The 17,500-nt window shown below is 54.0% G+C and overlaps 1 protein-coding gene across 5 annotated transcripts in view; it reads right to left on the bottom strand.

The window, feature by feature from the left end:
- Positions 1-17,500, bottom strand: part of LOC132805627 (semaphorin-4B-like) — a 65,675-nt gene that overhangs the window by 17,192 nt on the left and 30,983 nt on the right. For all 5 annotated transcript variants that reach the window (XM_060820803.1, XM_060820805.1, XM_060820806.1 and 2 more), the window contains 6 exons: positions 15,416-15,729; positions 12,616-12,776; positions 9,163-9,225; positions 6,720-6,818; positions 5,328-5,439; positions 4,002-4,118 (listed from right to left, as the gene is read on the bottom strand). In XM_060820803.1, coding sequence (XP_060676786.1) covers positions 4,002-4,118; positions 5,328-5,439; positions 6,720-6,818; positions 9,163-9,225; positions 12,616-12,776; positions 15,416-15,729 — 866 coding nt within the window. The remainder of the gene's footprint in view (positions 1-4,001; positions 4,119-5,327; positions 5,440-6,719; positions 6,819-9,162; positions 9,226-12,615; positions 12,777-15,415; positions 15,730-17,500) is intronic.

The following is a 17,500-nucleotide window of genomic DNA, read 5'->3' as shown; positions in this document are numbered from 1 at the left end:
TTGAATGATGTTGGTATAATTTTCTGTTGGGTTACCCCCAGGGAGCCAGTGCCTGAACATGTGCAGAGGAAGCTGCAAATGTAGCCCTTACAACAGAGTCACAAACACAAAGGGAAAATAATTGTCTTGTTCTCTCACATTGATGGGTGTTTTCTGATGATAAATATCAGAAATCGTGATAAAATTCTGATACTCTCAACAACAACCTTACAGATACTCAACCTCACTCAAGCGTCACTTTAGTGTGTTACCAGTTTCGTTGCTGGTTCCTATTTCCTTTCTCTCCCCTTCGATAACCTGCTGACTCAGCTCACTGATTCCTCCGCACGGGGTTCGGTCAACCCCTCTTCCGCTGCCTTCTGTTTCTAGAATTTTCCAGCCGCTCTCTGAGATCAAGGCACTCAGCCCTTTATCCCCCTGTCCTGACTGCTGTGCATACCGTTAAACTGCACAGGCAGGCCCTTAACCCTCCCTCTGCTGCAAGAAACCTGCACTTTCTCGGACTCTCTGCACAGAACCAAGTGACAATACAACACAGGAACAGGCCCTTCGGCCCTCCAATCCTGCGCTGACACATTTTGCCCTTCCATACCAAAACTGTCTCGATCTACAGGATCCGTGTCCCTCTATTCCCTTCCTGTACGTCCCGGTGCCTTTTTAAACGTTGCTGTTGCGTCTGCGTCCTCATGTTCCCCCCCCCCCACTTATGTGAAAACCCTGCCTCTCACATCTCTTTTAACCAACCCCACCTCCCCCCACCCTCGTCACTGACCCCGCCATTCTGGGAACATTCAACTGGGCAGATGCTAGAGCCCAGATTAGAGGGTGGTGCTGGAAAAGCACAGCAGGTCAGGCAGCGTCCGAGGAGCAGGAAAATCGAGGTTTCGGGCAAAAGCACTTCATCCTCGGGTGCTGCCTGACCTACTGAGTTTTTCCAGCACCAATCTAATCTTGACCCTGGGAAAAAAAAAGGCCTCATCCTTCCCACTCTATCCACTGCCATTCACAATCGATAAACTTCTATCAGGCTGTCCCCTCAACCTCCTGTGTTCCAGTGAAACCCAGTCTATCCAACCTTGCTTCATCGCTAAAATCCCCCCATTCTAGGCAGCATCCTGGTAAACCTTTCCTGTACCCTCTCTAAAGCATCCTCCTCCTGGTAGTGTGGCGACCAGAACTGTACACAATATTCCAAGTGTGGTCTTAACCAAAGTTCGATAAAGCTGCAGCATAACTTGTCTCCCTTATGCTCAATGCTCCTTCCAATGAAGGCAAGCCGTGCCCTAGGCCTTTCTTAACTCCATTATCTCCCTGCGCTGACTGTCAGCGATCTGTGGACCTGAACGCCCAGATCCCTCTGCATATCAATACCTCTGAGAGTTTGAATAAATCCCTACAGTGTGGAAACAGGCCATTTGGCCCAACCAGTCCACACCGACCCTCCGAAGAACAGCCCACCCAGACCCATTCCATTTCGTGATTACTCTGACATTTTCCCGAACTAATGCATCCAGCTAACACATTCCTGGGCACTATGGGACAATTTCCCATGGCCAATCCACCCGAACCTGCACATCCCTGGGCACTATGGGACAATTTCCCACAGCCAATCCACCCTAACCTGCACATCCCTGGGCACTATGGGACAATTTCCCATGGTCAATCCACCCTAACCTGCACATCCCTAGGCACTATGGGACAATTTCCCATGGCCAATCCACTCTAACCTGCACATCCCTGGGCACTATGGGATTATTTCCCCATGGCCAACCCACCCTAACCTGCACATCCCTGGGCACTATGGGACAATTTCCCATGGCCAACCCACCCTAACCTGCACATCCCTGGGCACTATGGGACAATTTCCCATGGCCAATCCACCCTAACCTGCACATCCCTGGGCACTATGGGACAATTTCCCATGGTCAACCCACCCTAACCTGCACATCCCTGGGCACTATGGGACAATTTCCCATGGCCAATCCACTCTAACCTGCACATCCCTGGGCACTATGGGACAATTTCCCATGGCCAATCCACCCTAACCTGCACATCCCTGGGCACTATGGGACAATTTCCCATGGCCAATCCACCCTAACCTGCACATCACTGGGCACTAAGGGACAATTTCCCACGGCCAATCCACCCAAACCTGCACATCCCTGGGCACTATGGGACAATTTCCCATGGCCAATCCACTCTAACCTGCACATCCCTGGGCACTATGGGATTATTTCCCCATGGCCAACCCACCCTAACCTGCACATCCCTGGGCACTATGGGACAATTTCCCCATGGCCAACCCACCCTAACCTGCACATCCCTGGGCACTATGGGACAATTTCCCATGGCCAATCCACCCTAACCTGCACATCCCTGGGCACTATGGGAAAATTTTCCACAACCAATCCACCCTAACCTGCACATCCCTGGGCACTATGGGACAATTTCCCATGGCCAATCCACCCTAACCTGCACATCCCTGGGCACTATGGGACAATTTCCCCATGGCCAACCCACCCTAACCTGCACATCCCTGGGCACTATGGGACAATTTCCCATGGCCAATCCACCCTAACCTGCACATCCCTGGGCACTATGGGACAATTTCCCATGGCCAATCCACCCTAACCTGCACATCCCTGGGCACTATGGGACAATTTCCCATGGCCAATCCACCCTAACCTGCACATCCCTGGGCACTATGGGACAATTTAGCATGGCCAATCCACCCTAACCTGCACATCCCTGGGCACTATGGGACAATTTCCCCATGGCCAACCCGCCCTAACCTGCACATCCCTGGGCACTATGGGACAATTTCCCATGTCCAATCCACCCTAACCTGCACATCCCTGGGCACTATGGGACAATTTCCCATGTCCAATCCACCCTAACCTGCACATCCCTGGGCACTATGGGACAATTTCCCATGGCCAATCCACCCTCTGCATATCAATAACCCCCAAAGGGTTCTGCCCTTCACTGTATTAGCTCTGTGTTCCCAAAAGAGCTTGTTTCTCCCGCTGTCAGTGCCATGTTACTGGGCAACAGGGTGACTTTTCTCTCTCTCTCTCTCTCTCTCTGTCTTCGCCCCCTTATTTCTAATGCACTGAACCGTTCACCTCAAAGGCGTCCTCGTTCCGGGAGCAAACCGGTCCCACTCCCGCGACCTAAAAGTGAACCTTTCTCGACCCGCAGAGGCGAGAAGTTTGAACTTGACGATAACTCATCTTGCAAACGGCACGACCCGTCAATATGTAGAGGGATCCAGGCTGACTGCTCCCAGAAAGTTGGTCAAGAAGATGTGCGTCATCGGTCAGGGTGTAGGATTGACAGGTCAGGCTGTGGCTGTACACGACCTCAGTTCGGCTACATTTGGAATATAACGTACAGCTCTGGTCCCCACACATGCCAGAGGGACGTGGAGGCTTTGGAAGGGGGTACAGAAATAATTGTGGCCTGATTTGGAGGCCAGTGGTTGGACCCACTCGATTTATTCTCACTTGAACGTTGGAGGCTCAGGGACGACCTGATAGAAGTTTACAAAGTTCTGAGAGACGGCGAGTCGGGAGATTTCCATGCACCACCCCCACCCTCACTCCGGGAGAAATGTCAATTACCGGGGGATACAAAGTCAGAGGGGATAAAAGTTTAAAGTTTAAACCGCTGAGAGGCAAGAGGGTGGTAAGTGCTTGGAATGTGCTGCCCAGAGATAACAGGAGCCAATAGTGGGAGAGGCACTGAGGCAGGGAATAGAGGGATACAGACCGTGTCGGGGGAAGAGGCTTTTAGTTTACAAAGGCTTCACGTGTCAGGCACAGTCCAGATGGACCGAAGGGCCTGTTCCTGCGCTGTACTGTTCCCTGTATGGGCTCCATCTCGCCTCTCCTCATTCGGCAATCCACTCATTGCACGGATGAGCCTGGTTAACCTCCCTATACACCTCCCAACACGCTCACCGACCCTGACAAACCTCCGAGCCCACTCCCAGCCCCTACCTTGTAACCAGGTGGATGACCTTTCAGTCTTCAAGGCCACTCTGGGACCGAGGTTGCGGAAGATGCTCGATTCAGTCCCTTGGAAGTTGTCTGTTGTTCCTGTGTACAGCTCACCGTCTGCACCACACACACACACACACACAGGCACACACACACACACACCGGCACACACATACACACACACACACACACACAGGCACACACACACACACACACACAGCCACACACACACAGACACACACACACACACAGGCACACACACAGACACACACACACAGACACACACACAGACACACACACAGGCACACACACACACACAGGCACACACAGACACACACACACACACAGGCACACACACACAGACACGCACACACAGGCGCGCACACACAGGCGCACACGCGCACACACACACAGGCACACACACAGACACACGGGCACACACACAGACACACAGGCACACACACACAGACACACACACAGACACATACACACACACACAGAGGCACACACACACGCACACACACAGACTCACACACACAGACACACACAGACATACACACACAGACACACACACACAGACACACACAGACACACACACACACACACACAGACACACAGAGAAAGAGAGGTGAGTCTGCATTTGCACAGCGCCTGATCACACATAGCACAAACACCTCAAAAAGCAACTCATCAGTGAACACAATCACCCTCACTGTTGTACACAGCACGATCCCAAAGCAGCCATCAGGCCCATGTTTCTGATCGCTTTGGTTTAAAGATTAAATACTGAGGAAGGGAGCAAACCCTCACCCAGTCACTGATGGGACTTCTCCAGAGGACAGTACGGGGTTAGATACAGGGTAAAGCTCCCTCTACACTGTCTCCCCATCACACACTCCCAGGACAGGGACAGTATGGGGTTAGATACAGGGTAAAGCTCCCTCTACACTGTCTCCCCATCACACACTCCCAGGACAGGGACAGTATGGGGTTAGATACAGGGTAAAGCTCCCTCTACATTGTCCCCCCATTAAACACTCCCAGGGACAGGGACAGCACGGGGTTAGATACAGAGTAAAGCTCCCTCTACACTGTCCCCCATCAAACACTCCCAGGGACAGGGACAGCACGGGGTTAGATACAGGGTAAAGCTCCCTCTACACTGTCCCCCCATCAAACACTCCCAGGGACAGGGACAGCACGGGGTTAGATACAGGGTAAAGCTCCCTCTACACTGTCCCCTCATCAAACACTCCCAGGGACAGGGACAACACGGGGTTAGATACAGAGTAAAGCTCCCTCTACACTCTGCCATGTGAACCTTACCCACGATGGTGGCCGTGTACTTGTGCCTGGGGTCGAAGGGGCAGCGCCCTTTCCCTGCCTCGGTTCGGGGATTGCCAGCTGCGTCCGGCAGCATCGAAAAGGTTCCCACATCCTGACAAACCAGGAACACGGTGTTAGATCACGGGTCTGGTGTGTGACCAATCACAGTCCTACTACCGTGTGTGGGTGTGAGTGTGTGAGTGTGAGTGTGTGAGTGTGAGTGTGTGTGTGAGTGAGAGTGCATGTGTGTGTGTCAGTGTGTGAGTGTGAGTGTGTGAGTGTGTGTGTGAGTGTGTGTGTGAGTGTGTGTGTGAGTGAGAGTGCATGTGTGTGTGTCAGTGTGTGAGTGTGAGTGTGTGTGTGAGTGAGAGTGCATGTGTGTGTGTCAGTGTGTGAGTGTGAGTGTGTGTGTGAGCCTGTGTGTGGATGTGAGTGTGAGTGTGTGCGTCGGGTGTGTGTGTGTGTCTGTATGCGTGTGTGTGAGTGTAAGTGTGTGTGTGCGTGTATGAGTGTGTGTGAGTGTGATAGTGTGTGTGTGTGTGTGTGTGTGAGTGAGTGTGTGTGAGTGTGTGTTTGAGTGTGTGTGTGTGTGAGAGAGAGTGTGTGTGAGTGTGTGTCTGTGTGTGTTTGTGGGTATGGGAGTGAGTGTGAGAATCAGTGAGTGAGAGAGAGTGAAATCGAGAGAGGGAGAGTGGGACAGAGAGAGAGAGAGTGAGAGAGATAGAGACAGAGAGAGACGGAAGGACAGAGAGAGAGATAGAGACAGAGAGAGAGATACAAACAGACAAAAGCATAGAGAGAAAGGGGGAAAGAGGAAGACAGAGTGGGAGAGAGAGGGAGAGAGAGAGGGACAGAAAATGGGGAGGGAGAGAGAGAGAGAGACAGACAGGCAGACAGAGAGAGGGAGGGAGAGGGAGAGAGAAAGCGAGGGACAGAGAGATGCAAACAGAGAAAGCCATAGTGAGAGAGAGGGAGAGGGAGAGGGAGAGAGAGAGAGAGGGAGGGAGAGAGAGAGGGAGGGAGAGAGAGAGAGGGAGGGAGCAAGGTAGGGAGAGGGAGAGAGGGAGGGAGCGGGAGGGAGAGGGAGAGAGGGAGGGAGCAGCAGGGAGAGGGAGAGAGAGGGAGGGAGAGAGGGAGAGAGAGGGAGAGAGAGGGAGAGAGAGAGAGAGAGAGAGAGGGAGAGGGAGGGAGAGGGAGAGGGAGAGAGAGATCTAAACAGAGATGGGCACAGAGAGAAAGGGGGAAAGAAGAGAGGGGGGCGGGACAGAGAGAGAGAGAGAGAGACTCCCAGTGACAGAGGAGTCTGGGCCCTGCTAACAGGGAGAGTGAGTGCAGATTGAAAGAGCTGTCCATCAGCCCTGACGGTCCCCGGTAGTGTCGGTGGGATCTTACTATATAGGCACAGCTTGGGCTGAACGCGAAGGTCCCACAGGTGTACAGGAGGCTGGCGTTCAGGGGTAACAGGATACGGATAAAGTTGAAGCAGTCCCACTGTGGAAGGGAGAGCAGATTGGAAGAAACAATACAGTTACTGCAGTCATTAATAACCTCAACCCTCACAGGCCGGGGAGGGAGAATATCCCACCGTCTCTGTCTGTCTCCAAGGGCAGAGAGCTGGCAACTCCCACCCAGCACCTCCTCCCGAACCAAGGGGGGGACTGAGAGAGAGAGAGGGGGAAGGCGTTAACCTTCAGAGTGACAGAGCGTTTCATCCCTCAGCAACCCTCCACCTTTGGCCGGGAGGACAGTTAGATATCTCTCAACAATCCGCTCAGCGACGATCAGGTTCACCAATGGGGCTGAGGGAGGGGCAGACGGAGTTGAGGTTGGGTGAATATGAGGAAACCAACAAAAGGGGGACAGGACTTATACAGGGTACGGTTATAAACAATGACTTGCAGGTGGTGGAATCCAGATTCTGGATTGGTGCTGCTGGAAGGGCACAGCAGTTCAGGGAGGAAGCAGCAAAATCGACGTTTCGGACAAAAGCCCTTCATCAGGAATAAAGGCCGAGAGCCTGAAGGGTGGTGGAACCCTGCAGAACAAGGAGACCCAGGGGTGCAGGGACATAATTCTTTGAAGTTCGCGTCACAGGGGGGGTTAAGAAGGTGTTTAGCACCCTTGCCTTCATTGCTCAGGCCTTTGAGTACAGGAGTTGGGGACGTTGGGGTTGTACAGGACATAGGTGAGGCCTTGTCTGCAGGACTGTGTCCAGTTCTGGTCACCCTGTTACAGGGAGGATAGTCTTAAACTGGAGAGGGTTCAGGGGAGACTGACCAGGATGTTACCGGGAACTAAAAAAAGGGCTGGGATTTTCTTTCACTGGAATGTAGAAGGTTGACTGGGTGACCTTATAGAGGTCTATAGAATCACGAGGGGTATGGATAGGGTTAACAGTACGGGTCTTTTCCCAACAGAGGGGGATTTCAAAACTAGGGGGGGGGAGGGGAGAGGGGAGGGAATTAAAAAAGGCATGAGGTAAATGTTTAAACGTCCCGAGGAAATGGTGGACGTGGTGCCATTTGGATAAGTTCGTGACTAGGGGGGACGTTCCTAAGTTGAGAGGGGAGGGGTTTAGAAAAGGCAGGAGGAGCAACTCTTCTTACGCAGCGAGCAGTTTGTGCACGGAGTCAACTCCCTGAGGAAGTTTGGGTACACTGACCTTTCAGAGGCATTCGTATACGTTTGAGAAGAGGAAAGATTTGGAGGGATACCGACCAGCAGCAGGAGGGCGGGACTAGTTTAGTGTGGGCTGGTTGGGCTGAAGGGTCTGTTTCCATGCCACGTTATCACGGATCTCCAGGTTCAGAGGGAGGGACACTACTGCTGTGCCCGGCTCTGAAAGAGACAAAGTTCAGCGAGACCCACATGCTTTGGTAGGTCTGTCAGATGTAGGCAACAGATCAGATCCGCTCGGACCCCAGGTTGACTAGGGACCCATAATGCACCAGGATAGACCACACTGGGACACCAAGGGGACCCATAATGCACCAGGATAGATCACCTGGGACACCAGGTTGACTAGGGACCCATAATGCACCAGGATAGACCACACTGGGACACCAAGGGGACCCATAATGCACCAGGATAGGCTACACTGGGACACCAAGGGGACCCATAATGCACCAGGATAGACCACACTGGGACACCAAGGGGACCCATAATGCACCAGGATAGACCACACTGGGACACCAAGGGGACCCATAATGCACCAGGATAGACCACACTGGGATACCAAGGGGCCCCGTATCCAGGCAGAAGGTAGAGTGGGGGCAGTTCCACTGAGGGCTGGGGGTCTGTCTGATGAGGTTGAGATGGTAGGGGGCCTGGAGGTTAGAAGAAGGAAGGGGGACCTTATTGAGGATTCTCGGGGGGGGTGACACAGACAGGGGGAGATGTGGAGAGGTCGTTTCCCCTCTGTGTGGGGGGGGACAGTCTGGGGGGAGGTGGATCATCTCAGAGTAAAAGAGGCCTTGAAGATGGAGATGGGGGGGAGGGGAGGACAGTTCCTTCACCCGCCGAGGGGAGTGAATTTGTGGAATGTTTTCCCACTGGGTCGTTCAAGAACAGGGGAGAGAGAGGAAGTGGAGTGAGGCAAAGGAAGTCGAGGGAGAACAGGCCCGATGGGCCGAATGGCTCGTTGGTGCCTGTCTACACTGCGAGGAATGAGTGGAGATTGACTCAGAGACGCCGCGGATTGTCCGAAGGGCAGTTCGGAATGAGGGAGGGCTCAGTCAGAGGGGTGGCCAGGGTTCGGGAGGGTGGGAGTTATCGTTTTCGGAGTTTGGGTGGGGGGTGGGGGGGTTTGGAAAGGAGTCACACTCTCCCGCCTCACCTCTTTGCTCTTCCCTTTAAAGGAACAGTCGCGGACCTTGCTCTCTGTCGCCTTCCACGGCAGCTGAAAACCCGAAACACACCGAACGAACAGCCGTCAGCAGCTTCACAAGGCAGGGCGGCCGTTCGGCCCGTCCGCCATCCCACATCCCGGCCCGTTTTCGCCTCAGCCCTCCCAACCCCCGCGTTCCCAACCTCCTTCGATTCTCTATCCCCCTCCCACCCGCCACCCAGTCGGGGGCTGGGGGCGGGAAGGGGGCACTCTTTGGAATATTCGACATTCCCACCCCCACACCCACTCCCCCTCCCAGCTCCGTACCGAACAGAAATCGCTGGAAAAGCTCCGTAGGTCTGGCACCACCCGGGGAGAGAAATCGGGACTCACGTTTCGGGCCTTCCCTCAGAGCCGACGGTAGCAGGAGAGTTGGGGGTGAGGGTGGGAGGGGGTAAGGATTAAAAAAATGGGGGGGAAGAGAGTCCAAATTGGGATAAGCCCAGTGGGACAGACAAAGGCATGGATAGTGGGCAGGCCTGGCAGAGGGAATCACGACCAATCGGGACTGTTCATGTGAAACTTGACAGGCTTTATTAGACTGGGTTCTGTACAGGTGGAAACAGGCCCTTCGGCCCAACCAGTTCACACTGACCCGCCGAAGAATATCCCTACCAGATCCATTTCCCTCTGACTGATGCACCTATCACTATGGGACAATTTCCCATGGCCAATCCACCCTAACCCGCACATCCCTGGGCACTATGGGACAATTTCCCATGGCCAATCCACCCTAACCCGCACATCCCTGGACACTATGGGACAATTTCCCATGGCCAATCCACCCTAACCTGCACATCCCTGGACACTATGGGACAATTTCCCATGGCCAATCCACCCTAACCTGCACATCCCTGGACACTATGGGACAATTTCCCATGGCCAATCCACCCTAACCTGCACATCTCTGGACACTATGGGACAATTTCCCGTGGCCAACCCACCCTAACCTGCACATCCCTGGGCACTATGGGACAATTTCCCATGGCCAATCCACCCTAACCTGCACATCCCTGGGCACTACAGGACAATTTCCCACGGCCAATCCACCCTAACCTGCACATCCCTGGGCACTACGGGACAATTTCCCACGGCCAATCCACCCTAACCTGCACATCCCTGGACACTATGGGACAATTTCCCACGGCCAATCCACCCTAACCTGCACATCCCTGGGCACTATGGGACAATTTCCCATGGCCAACCCACCCTAACCTGCACATCCCTGGGCACTATGGGACAATTTCCCATGGCCAACCCACCCTAACCTGCACATCCCTGGGCACTATGGGACAATTTCCCAGGGCCAACCCACCCTAACCTGCACATCCCTGGACACTATGGGACAATTTCCCATGGCCAATCCACCCTAACCTGCACATCCCTGGGCACTATGGGACAATTTCCCATGGCCAACCCACCCTAACCTGCACATCCCTGTGCACTATGGGACAATTTCCCACGGCCAATCCACCCTAACCTGCACATCCCTGGGCACTATGGGACAATTTCCCACGGCCAATCCACCCTAACCTGCACATCTTTGGACTGTGGGAGGAAACCGGAGCACCCGGAGGAAAATACGCAGATACTGGGAGAATGTGCAAACTTCACACAGACAGTCGCCCGAGGGGGGAATCGAACCCGGGTCCCTGGCGCTGTGCAGCTGCAGTGCTCACCACTGAGACACCATTTAACCCTGCGCTCCCTCCTACAAGGAGGATGTTGTGAAACTTGAAAGGGTTCAGAAAAGTTTTACAAGGATGTTGCCAGGGTTGAAGGATCTGCGCTACAGGGAGAGGCTGAACAGGCTGGGGCTGTTTTCCCTGGAGCGTCGGAGGCTGAGGGGTGACCTTATAGAGGTTTACAAAATTATGAGGGGCATGGATAGGGTAAATAGGCAACGTCTTTTCCCTGGGGTCGGGGAGTCCAGAACTAGAGGGGCATAGGTTTAGGGTGAGAGGGGAAAGATATAAAAGAGACCTAAGGGGCAACATTTTCACTCAGAGGGTGGTACGTGTATGGAATGAGCTGCCAGAGGAAGTGGTGGAGGCTGGTACAATTACACCATTTAAGAGGCATTTGGATGGGTATATGAATAGGAAGGGTTTGGAGGGATATGGGCCGGGGGCTGGCAGGTGGGACTAGATTGGGTTGGGATATCTGGTCAGCATGGACGGGTTGGACCGAAGGGTCTGTTTCCATGCTGTACATCTCTATGATGTGAAATAGCTTCCCTCAGAGTCAGGATTCTCCATACAGAAGGTGGTCAGGGTTGGAACATTGGAAGGTTCCAATGAGGAGGTGGGTAAAGGACTAAAGGGGAGGAAGGGGGGGACTGAAGGGGGGGAGAGAGAGAGAGAGAGATGGGGACAGAGGGAGAGATAGATGTGGGGAGAGAGAAAATGAGAGAGAGAAATGGAGAGAGGTGGGGAAGGAGAGAGAGAGAGACTCAGAGAGAGATGGGGAGAGGGAGAGAGAGAGAGAGAGGGAGAGAGGTGGGAAAGAGGGAGAGATGGAGGCCAGAGAGAGGGAGGGAGTTAGAGAGAGAGAGAGATGGAGGGAGGGACAGAATGGAGGGAGGGAGAGAGATAGAGGGAGAGAGAGAGACATGGAGGGAGAGAGAGATGGAGGGAGGGGGAGAGAGAGAGAGAGATGGAGGGGTCAGAGAGAGAGAGATGGAGGGAGAGAGAAGTGGAGAGAGGTAGGGAAGAAGAAGAGAAAGAGAGAGAGACAGAGAGCGATGGGGAGAGGGACAGAGAGATATGGGAGGAGAGGTGGGAAAGAGGGAGAGATGGAGGAGAGAGAGATGGAGGAAGAGAGAGAGAAAGATGGGAAGAGAGAGAGAGATTGGGACAGAGAGAGAGATGGGAAGAGAGAGAGAGATTGGGACAGAGAGAGAGAGATGGGAAGAGAGAGAGAGATAGATGGAGGAGAGAGAGATAGATGGAGGAGAGAGAGAGATGGAGGGGGGGAGAGAGAGAGAGAGATGGAGGGGTCAGAGAGAGAGAGAGATGGAGGGAGAGAGATGTGGAGAGAGGTAGGGAAGAAGAAGAGAAAGAGAGAGAGAGATAGAGGGCGATGGGGAGAGGGACAGAGAGATATGGGAGGAGAGGTGGGAAAGAGGGAGAGATGGAGGAGAGAGAGATGGAGGAAGAGAGAGAGAGAGAGAGATTGGGACAGAGAGAGAGATTGGGACAGAGAGAGAGATAGATGGAGGAGAGAGAGAGATTGGGACAGAAATGGAGAGAGGTGGGAAGAGAGAGAGAGATCGGGGCAAAAGGGATGAGGAGAGATGAGAGAAAGCAGGGGACTGAATTGGCTGTGATGGCATTGGATGGGGGAGTGGGCCCCATTTTCTGACATTTCCACACAACGGGGGGAGGGCTGAGGGGCACTTGCCTCCTTGATCAGGTCCAGTTGCCCAGCGACCGAGGTGTTGACAGCGAACAGGACATCGCGAGCTCCCACGTACAGAGTCTCCATCTCCTCGCTGAGCAGCAGCGTGCTGTAGTTACGGTGCCCATCCCGGGAAAACCTGGCGAACATCCGGCGTGGGTCACCTGCGTTCGGGAAGCCGGGGGGGGGGGTGGGGGTGGGATGGGGAGAGAGAACGAGAACACGCACAGAGAGGTCAGGCCTGGGCCAAGCCTAGGAGTGAGTGGTGGAACGATAGGGAAACCCATGGGCCTCCATTCCTGCAGGATGGGATGGGACAGGAGTCCGTCAATGGAGAAGGTTGAATGTGGGTTGGGTGGGGGGATGGGCACCGGAGTCAACGCAGGTTGAGCTATTCACTGACAGGGTCCGGGCCTAGTGAAGTAGGCCGGGGATTCATCGCCCCCTCACGTTGTCCAGATGGCAGCGAAACGTCAACCCCGTCCTGTGGAGGGGGGGGAATGGAGTCACGTGGAGGCCGGGACTGGGGAAGGAGGGAAGATCTCCTCGCCCCCCACGAGCGAAACTGGCAACAGATCATTGATTCCAGACTTTGATCCAGAGATCCACCACCTTTCAACAGCCGGGGGCCCTGAATAAGCCGGGGATCGGACCAATCAAAGGCTGGCGAAGATGATCACGACCCACGATGCTCAGGGGCAGGATGTGGAGATAACAGAGCGGAAAACATTTGCTTCCTCCTTGAACACGCGCTGATACCATCGAACGGTTTACAACAGGATACAGGGGACCCAGCCAGCTCAAAACCAAACCGAAACACAGGCAGGGAAATCAACCCACCACCTAACACACTCTACACTGAGCATTGGCATTGTCTCAATGAGTAAAGCTCCCTCTACACTGTCCCCCCATCCCAGGACAGGGACAGCACAGAGTTAGATACAGATTAAAGCTCCCTCTACACTGTCCCCCCCATCAAACACTCCCAGGGACAGGGACAGCACGGGGTTAGATACAGATTAAAGCTCCCTCTACACTGTCCCCCCATTCCAGGACAGGGACAGCACGGGGTTAGATACAGAGTAAAGCTCCCTCTACACTCTCCCCGCATCAAACACTCCCAGGACAGGGATAGCACAGGGTTAGATACAGAGTAAAGCTCCCTCTACACTGTCTCCCATCCCAGGACAGGGACAGCACGGGGTTAGATACAGAGTAAAGCTCCCTCTACACTGTCCCCCCATCAAACACTCCCAGGACAGGGATAGCACGGGGTTAGATACAGAGTGAAGCTCCCTCTACACTGTCCCCCCATCAAACACTCCCAGGACAGGGACAGCACAGAGTTAGATACAGAGTAAAGCTCCCTCTACACTGTCCCCCATCAAACACTCCCAGGACAGGGATAGCATGGGGTTAGATACAGAGTAAAGCTCCCTCTACACTGTCCCCCCCCATCAAACACTCCCAGGGACAGGGACAGCACAGGGTTAGATACAGAGTAAAGCTCCCTCTACACTGTTTCCCCCCCCCCATCAAACACTCCCAGGACAGGGAGAGCACGGGGTTAGATACAGAGTAAAGCTCCCTCTACACTGTCCCCCCCCCCATCAAACACTCCCAGGACAGGGAGAGCACGGGGTTAGATACAGAGTAAAGCTCCCTCTACACTGTCCCCCATCACAGGACAGGCATAGCACAGGGTTTGATACATGGTAAAGCTCCCTCTACACTGTCCCCCATCAAACACTCCCAGGACAGGGACAGCAAGAGGTTAGATACAGAGTAAAGATCCCTCTACACTATTCCCCCATCAAACACTCGCAGGGACAGCATAGGGTTAGATACAGAGTAAAGCTCCCTCTACACTGTCCCCCATCAAACACACACAGGACAGGGACAGCACGGGGTCAAACACAGAGTAAAGCTCCCTCTACACTGTCCCCCCATCCCAGGACAGGGACAGCACCGGGTTAGATACAGAGTAAAGCTTCCTCTACACTGTCCCCTCCTCTACACTGTCCCCCCATCAAATACTCCCAGGGACAGCACAGGGTTAGATACAGAGTAAAGCTCCCTCTACACCGTCCCCCCCATCAAACACTCCCAGGGACAGGAGGTTAGATACAGAGTAAAGCTCCCTCTACACCGTCCCCCCATCAAACACTCCCAGGGACAGGAGGTTAGATACAGAGTAAAGCTCTCTCTACACTGTCCCCCCATCAAACACTCCCAGGGACAGGAGGTTAGATACAGAGTAAAGCTCCCTCTACACCGTCCCCCCATCAAACACTCCCAGGGACAGGAGGTTAGATACAGAGTAAAGCTCCCTCTACACCGTCCCCCCATCAAACACTCCCAGGGACAGGAGGTTAGATACAGAGTAAAGCTTCCTCTACACTGTCCCCCCATCAAACACTCCCAGGGACAGGAGGTTAGATACAGAGTAAAGCTCCCTCTACACCGTCCCCCCATCAAACACTCCCAGGGACAGGAGGTTAGATACAGAGTAAAGCTTCCTCTACACTGTCCCCCCATCAAACACTCCCAGGGACAGGAGGTTAGATACAGAGTAAAGCTTCCTCTACACTGTCCCCCTATCCCCAGACAGCAGTGAGGAGCCTGGAGTTATGTGGGTGCTGTACCGATCGAGCTGAGAGAGCGCGGGTGGCAGTGAGAGGGGGGCGGGAACGTTACAGCATCGTTGGGCTTCCCTGGGGGGGGGGGGAGATGGGGCGGGTGGGAGAGAGAGAGAGAGGGTTTCCGAGGGCTCTGGGGCGGGTGAGGGGGGTCACACACTCACCTCGGAGGAAGGTCACGCGAGGTATGGCCTCCAGGCTGAGGGGGGTCACGGTGGTGAGCTCCGAGATGGCCAGGATCAGCACCAGGCGAATCAGGCTGCTGTCCATCGCAGGCCGGGACAGGGAGGGCGGGTGCTGGAGGAACATAGCCGGGCCGGTGTGGAGGGGAGAGAGGAGGGAGGGGGGAGAGGCTGAGGAGCTGTCCCGCAGATGCCAACACTCTGAGGCGGGCGCGCAGCGTCTGTTCGGAAGCCGCGCGCTGGGGCTGATGCAGCGGTTTCCTGTGTACAGCTGGATTACTGACTCATTCCTGGTCCTGCAAGGAAGACATTCTCAGTTCAGTGACATAACCTCACACTCACAAGGCGAGACGTTCACAACCACTGCATTTCTCAGTTCCCCCTGGCAGAGACAGAGTAAAGCTCCCTCTACACTGTCCCCCCATCAAACACTCCCAGGACAGGGACAGCACGGGGTTAGATACAGAGTAAAGCTCCCTCTACACTGTCCCCCCATCAAACACTCCCAGGACAGGGACAGCACGGGGTTAGATACAGAGTAAAGCTCCCTCTACACTGTACCCCCATCAAACACTCCCAGGGACAGGGACAGCACGGGGTTAGATACAGAGTAAAGCTCCCTCTACACTGTCCCCCCATCAAACACTCCCAGGGACAGGGACAGCACGGGGTTAGATACAGAGTAAAGCTCCCTCTACACTGTACTCCCATCAACACTCCCAGGGACAGGGACAGCACGGGGTTAGATACAGAGTAAAGCTCCCTCTACACTGTACTCCCATCAACACTCCCAGGGACAGGGATAGCACGGGGTTAGATACAGAGTAAAGCTCCCTCTACACTGTCCCCCCATCAAACACTCCCAGGGACAGGGACAGCACGGGGTTAGATGGTTGACTGACTGGCGAGTGGTGGAGGGAAATATCAGAATGACCTGGGGTCGAAGGAAACAGGCAGGGGGGGGTGGGGAACTGAGACAACAGTCTGAGCAGGTCTCTGTTGTATCGAACGGTCCTGAGGGTCTGTGTACCCAGCCCAGCTCGAGAGAGACAGAGAGAGAGAGAGAGAGACAGACAGACAGAGAGAGAGAGACAGAGACACAGAGAGAGACAGACAGACAGAGAAAGAGAGAGAGAGGGAGAGTGAGACAGAGAGAGAGAGACAGATAAAGAAAGAGAGAGACAGACAAAGACAGACAGAGAGTGAGAAAGAGAGAGACAGAGAGAGAGAGAGACAGAGACACAGAGAGAGACAGAGAGAGACAGAGACAGAGACACGGTGAGAGACAGAGAGACAGACAGACAGAGAGAAGCAGAGAGAAAGAGAGACAGAGAGGGAGTCAGAGAGAGATACAGAGAGAGAGACAGAGAGAGAAAGACAGAGAGAGTGGGAGACACAGAGACAGAAACAGAGAGACTGAGAGAGAGAGAAAGAGAGACAGAGAGAGAGAGATACAGAGAGAGACAGAGAGAGAGACAGACAGACAGACAGGCAGACAGAGAGACAGAGAGAGAGAAAGAGAGACAGAGAGAGAGAAAGAGAGACAGAAAGAGACAGAGAGAGAGACACACACAGACAGACAGAGAGAGAGAGTGTGAGACAGAGACACAGAGAGAGACAGAGAGAAAGAGAGACAGAGAGTGAAACAGACAGAGAGAGGGAGTCAGAGAGAGAGAGAGTTAGAGAGAGGGAGACAGAGAAACAGACAGACAGAGAGAGAGACAGAGAGAGGGAGACACAGAGAGAGACAGAGAGAGAGACACAGACAGAGAAAGAGAGAGAGAGCGAGAGACAGAGAGAGAAAGAGACAGAGAGATAGACAGAGAGAGACAGAGAGACACAGCGAGAGACAGAGAGAGGGAGACAGAGACAGAGAGAGAGACAGGGAATGGGAGACAGAGAGAGAGAGAGACAGAGAGATAGAAACAGACAGAGAGAGAGAGAGACAGAGAGAGAGAGAGACAGACAGACAGAGAGAAAGAGAGACACAGAGAGAGAAAGAGAGAGAGAGAGAAAGAGCGACAGAGAGAGAGACAGGGAGAGAAAGGGAGACATCTCTTTCTACAT

This window comes from Hemiscyllium ocellatum, chromosome 50 (genome assembly GCF_020745735.1).
Source record: "Hemiscyllium ocellatum isolate sHemOce1 chromosome 50, sHemOce1.pat.X.cur, whole genome shotgun sequence".
NCBI classification, from domain to species: Eukaryota; Metazoa; Chordata; class Chondrichthyes; order Orectolobiformes; family Hemiscylliidae; genus Hemiscyllium; species Hemiscyllium ocellatum.
This window is presented reverse-complemented; position numbering and strand designations above follow the sequence as displayed.